A 3,354-nucleotide genomic window follows, 5' to 3' on the forward strand; every position below is an offset into this window, starting at 1 on the left:
AACTAGTGACAATCTGTTTGTCTATGTATTCACACATGTATTAAGTTTTCGGTTAATACAATTCTAGCATGAATAATAAACATTTATCATGATATAAGGAAATATAAATAACAACTTTATTATTGCCTCTAGGGCATATTTCTTTCAAGAGCATCCTCCACCTCCACCGAGCGACTGTTGTCGATCTTGAACAGGGCCCTCATGACTGCAATAGCCTCTTCTGGCAGCTGTCCCTTGAACCTGTTCGCGAACTGCTCCAAAGCGCGCTCCTTCATGTCCTTGCCATCCTGGACAATACCTATTCGCATCAAAGCATCGAGAACCGAGAAGTTCATACTCGGCTCCAAGATGATCGTATTGAGCATCAGTGGCTACTCCACAACACTTGATTGTTGTGCCTATGTCATGCTCTTTATTTTATTTGGACTATTTTGTGTTTTTGAATTTGAATAATTTGATTTGCAAACTTTAAATTTGTAATATCCATGAATTATGTGAACTTTGATTATTAAGTTGGAATTCAATATATGTGCAAATATGTAGTTGAAATGTTGCATGTAAACAAAAAACTTAGAACAATTGATGAATGAAATTTTTTAGGGAGTTAAATTTGAAGGATTCGGCTCAAATCATTTTTATTTAACTCGTCAAATATAAAATGTTAAGGTATACAGGTCGAGGAGCGAAATTATAAGTGACCTGCAAGGGATGTCCTTAGCATGGCTAGTCCTTAGACAATAAGACAATAGACACAGCCTAATGATGTTCAAAGTATTCTCTTCGAGGGTTCTCTAGTCTGGTTTCTCCAATCAGCACCTATCTAGGGAGCGTTCGGTTTCCAACTGCTCCTATAACTCCGCTCCCGGAGCGGACGAGATTTCAGCTTATTTTGACGGAGCTGGCAAAACCGAGCTCCACAATTCCTCGGAGCGGATCGATTCCGAACAGGGCCCTAGTCGATCCACGTCTCCTGCACTTGGGTATTATAGATCCCTTGTGCCTTCGTCAAGATTTTTGAAATTTGACCAGGACTCGACGGACATCTCAGAAGATCACAGTTTTTCTCCTCACAGAAGCTCCAAGCTGTGGTGTTTTACTTTTATTACCAGGTGACCACTGAAGTATCTCCATCCAGGCGGCACCATGTCGGCAGTGGCAGACACGGGGGGCACATGCCGACTAAGTTATTTTACCGGTTCAGGGAGCTACCGGTTGGAAATCCACCATTCGTCAATGCTTTTAGATTCGTGCGGTTGGACCCCACAAAATTTCTTTTTCTCTGTCACTGTCGGACGCCGTCATGGGCGACGGCGCCGACCAGCCACCCCGCCGCTGGATCCTCCTTCCCCGGCCGGCCATGGCGACCACCACGCGTACAAGTACAAAAGCCCTCATGGTCCAATGAGATCCAGCGAGACAGGTTCGTCCCCATCTAGCCCGGTCAGCTCTCGTACCCTGCATCAACCAGATCCCGTGGGCGTCGGGGTGACCTGCTCCGGCGAGGTTCCTCGATCCCGCCCGCCACAAGCCCGTCCACGGGCAGCCGTGCTCGCCGTTGGTGGCTACGTGCAGCACGGGCACCACGGCGGGGCACCGCGCACCGTTGTCGCCGGATCTGGCGACTCCAAGCCTGACCGCCATTGGATCTGGTTAGTCATGAATCATCTCTCCTAACCTCTCTCCATATCATGATTTCGGTTTTATTTTTCATGATTTCAAAATTCCTTGTTTCTCTACCAGATCATCGGCCTCCTGCATCTTCAGTTTCAGATATTTGATTGTTTGTGCAGAGGGCATGTGTTACACTTTTCTGAAAGAGAACCAAGAGTGAATCAATTTCAGAAATCAAGTTACATCTATGTACCTGTGTGTGTAGCTGAGTTGTGCAAGATATGTGAAATTTATATTTCAATCTGTAACTTGTTATTTGAGTGAAATTTACATCTATGTGTGTGTAGCCATTGGTATTGGTGTACAGAGGGCATGTTCAAAGAAGATTTCAGTTACATCTATGTACCAATTTCAATATAAACAAACGGGTCAAAAATGTATTGAGTTACATCTATGTACCTGTGTGTGTAGCTATTGGTATTGAGTTACATCTGTTATTTGAAATGAACGGATTTGACTCGGTTTATTGGTATCTGTAACTTGTTATTTCAGTGAGAAATGTATTGAAATAGCTGTTTCAATACAAATTGAAATTGTTTTTGCCACTTTTGGAATGTTGAATTTCAATCTTCTTTGAAAAAAATGAAATTTTAATAACTGAAATCATCTTTTAAAGAAATTGAAATTTTATTATCTCACTCTGTTATTTGAAATGAACGGATTTCACTCGGTTTATTAGTATCTGTAACTTGTTATTTCAGTGAGAAATGTATTGAAATAGCTGTTTCAATATAAATTGGAATTGTTTGTGCCACTTTTAGAATGTTGAATTTCAATCTTCTTTGAAAAAAATGAAATTTTAATAACTGAAATCATCTTTTAAAGAAATTGAAATTTTATTATCTCACTCTGTTATTTGAAATGAACGGATTTGACCCGGTTTATTGGTATCTGTAACTTGTTATTTCAGTGAGAAATGTATTGAAATAGCTGTTTCAATATAAATTGGAATTGTTTGTACCACTTTTAGAATGTTGAATTTCAACCTTCTTTGCAAAAAAATGAAATTTTAATAACTGAAATCATCTTTTAAAGAAATTGAAATTTTATTATCTCACTCTGTTATTTGAAATGAACGGATTTGACTCGGTTTATTGGTATCTGTAACTTGCTATTTCAGTGAGAAATGTCTTGAAATAGCTGTTTCAATATAAATTGGAATTGTTTGTACCACTTTTAGAATGTTGAATTTCAATCTTCTTTGAAAAAAATGAAATTTTAATAACTGAAATCATCTTTTAAAGAAATTGAAATTTTATTATCTCACTCTGTTATTTGAAATGAACGGATTTGACTCGGTTTATTGGTATCTGTAACTTGCTATTTCAGTGAGAAATGTCTTGAAATAGCTGTTTCAATATAAATTGGAATTGTTTGTACCACTTTTAGAATGTTGAATTTCAATCTTCTTTGAAAAAAATGAAATTTTAATAACTGAAATCATCTTTTAAAGAAATTGAAATTTTATTATCTCACTCTGTTATTTGAAATGAACGGATTTGACTCGGTTTATTGGTATCTGTAACTTGCTATTTCAGTGAGAAATGTCTTGAAATAGCTGTTTCAATATAAATTGGAATTGTTTGTACCACTTTTAGAATGTTGAATTTCAATCTTCTTTGAAAAAAATGAAATTTTAATAACTGAAATCATCTTTTAAAGAAATTGAAATTTTATTATCTC

The 3,354-nt window shown here is 37.6% G+C and overlaps 1 protein-coding gene across 2 annotated transcripts; it reads left to right on the forward strand.

The window, feature by feature from the left end:
* The first annotated feature begins 1,128 nt into the window (after positions 1–1,128).
* LOC125532006 lies at positions 1,129–2,135 on the forward strand. 2 transcript variants are annotated; one of them, XM_048696188.1, is made up of 2 exons: positions 1,129–1,649; positions 1,741–2,135. In XM_048696188.1, coding segments are annotated over exons 1-2 (507 nt in total). In that variant the 5' UTR covers positions 1,129–1,143; the 3' UTR covers positions 1,742–2,135. The 2 variants fall into 2 exon arrangements, with proteins under 2 accessions (XP_048552145.1, XP_048552146.1); XM_048696189.1 differs by having other exon boundaries at positions 1,791–2,135.
* Positions 2,136–3,354: the final 1,219 nt, after the last annotated feature.

Source organism: Triticum urartu, unplaced genomic scaffold, assembly GCF_003073215.2.
Source record: "Triticum urartu cultivar G1812 unplaced genomic scaffold, Tu2.1 TuUngrouped_contig_8770, whole genome shotgun sequence".
In the NCBI taxonomy this organism is placed as follows: domain Eukaryota; kingdom Viridiplantae; phylum Streptophyta; class Magnoliopsida; order Poales; family Poaceae; genus Triticum; species Triticum urartu.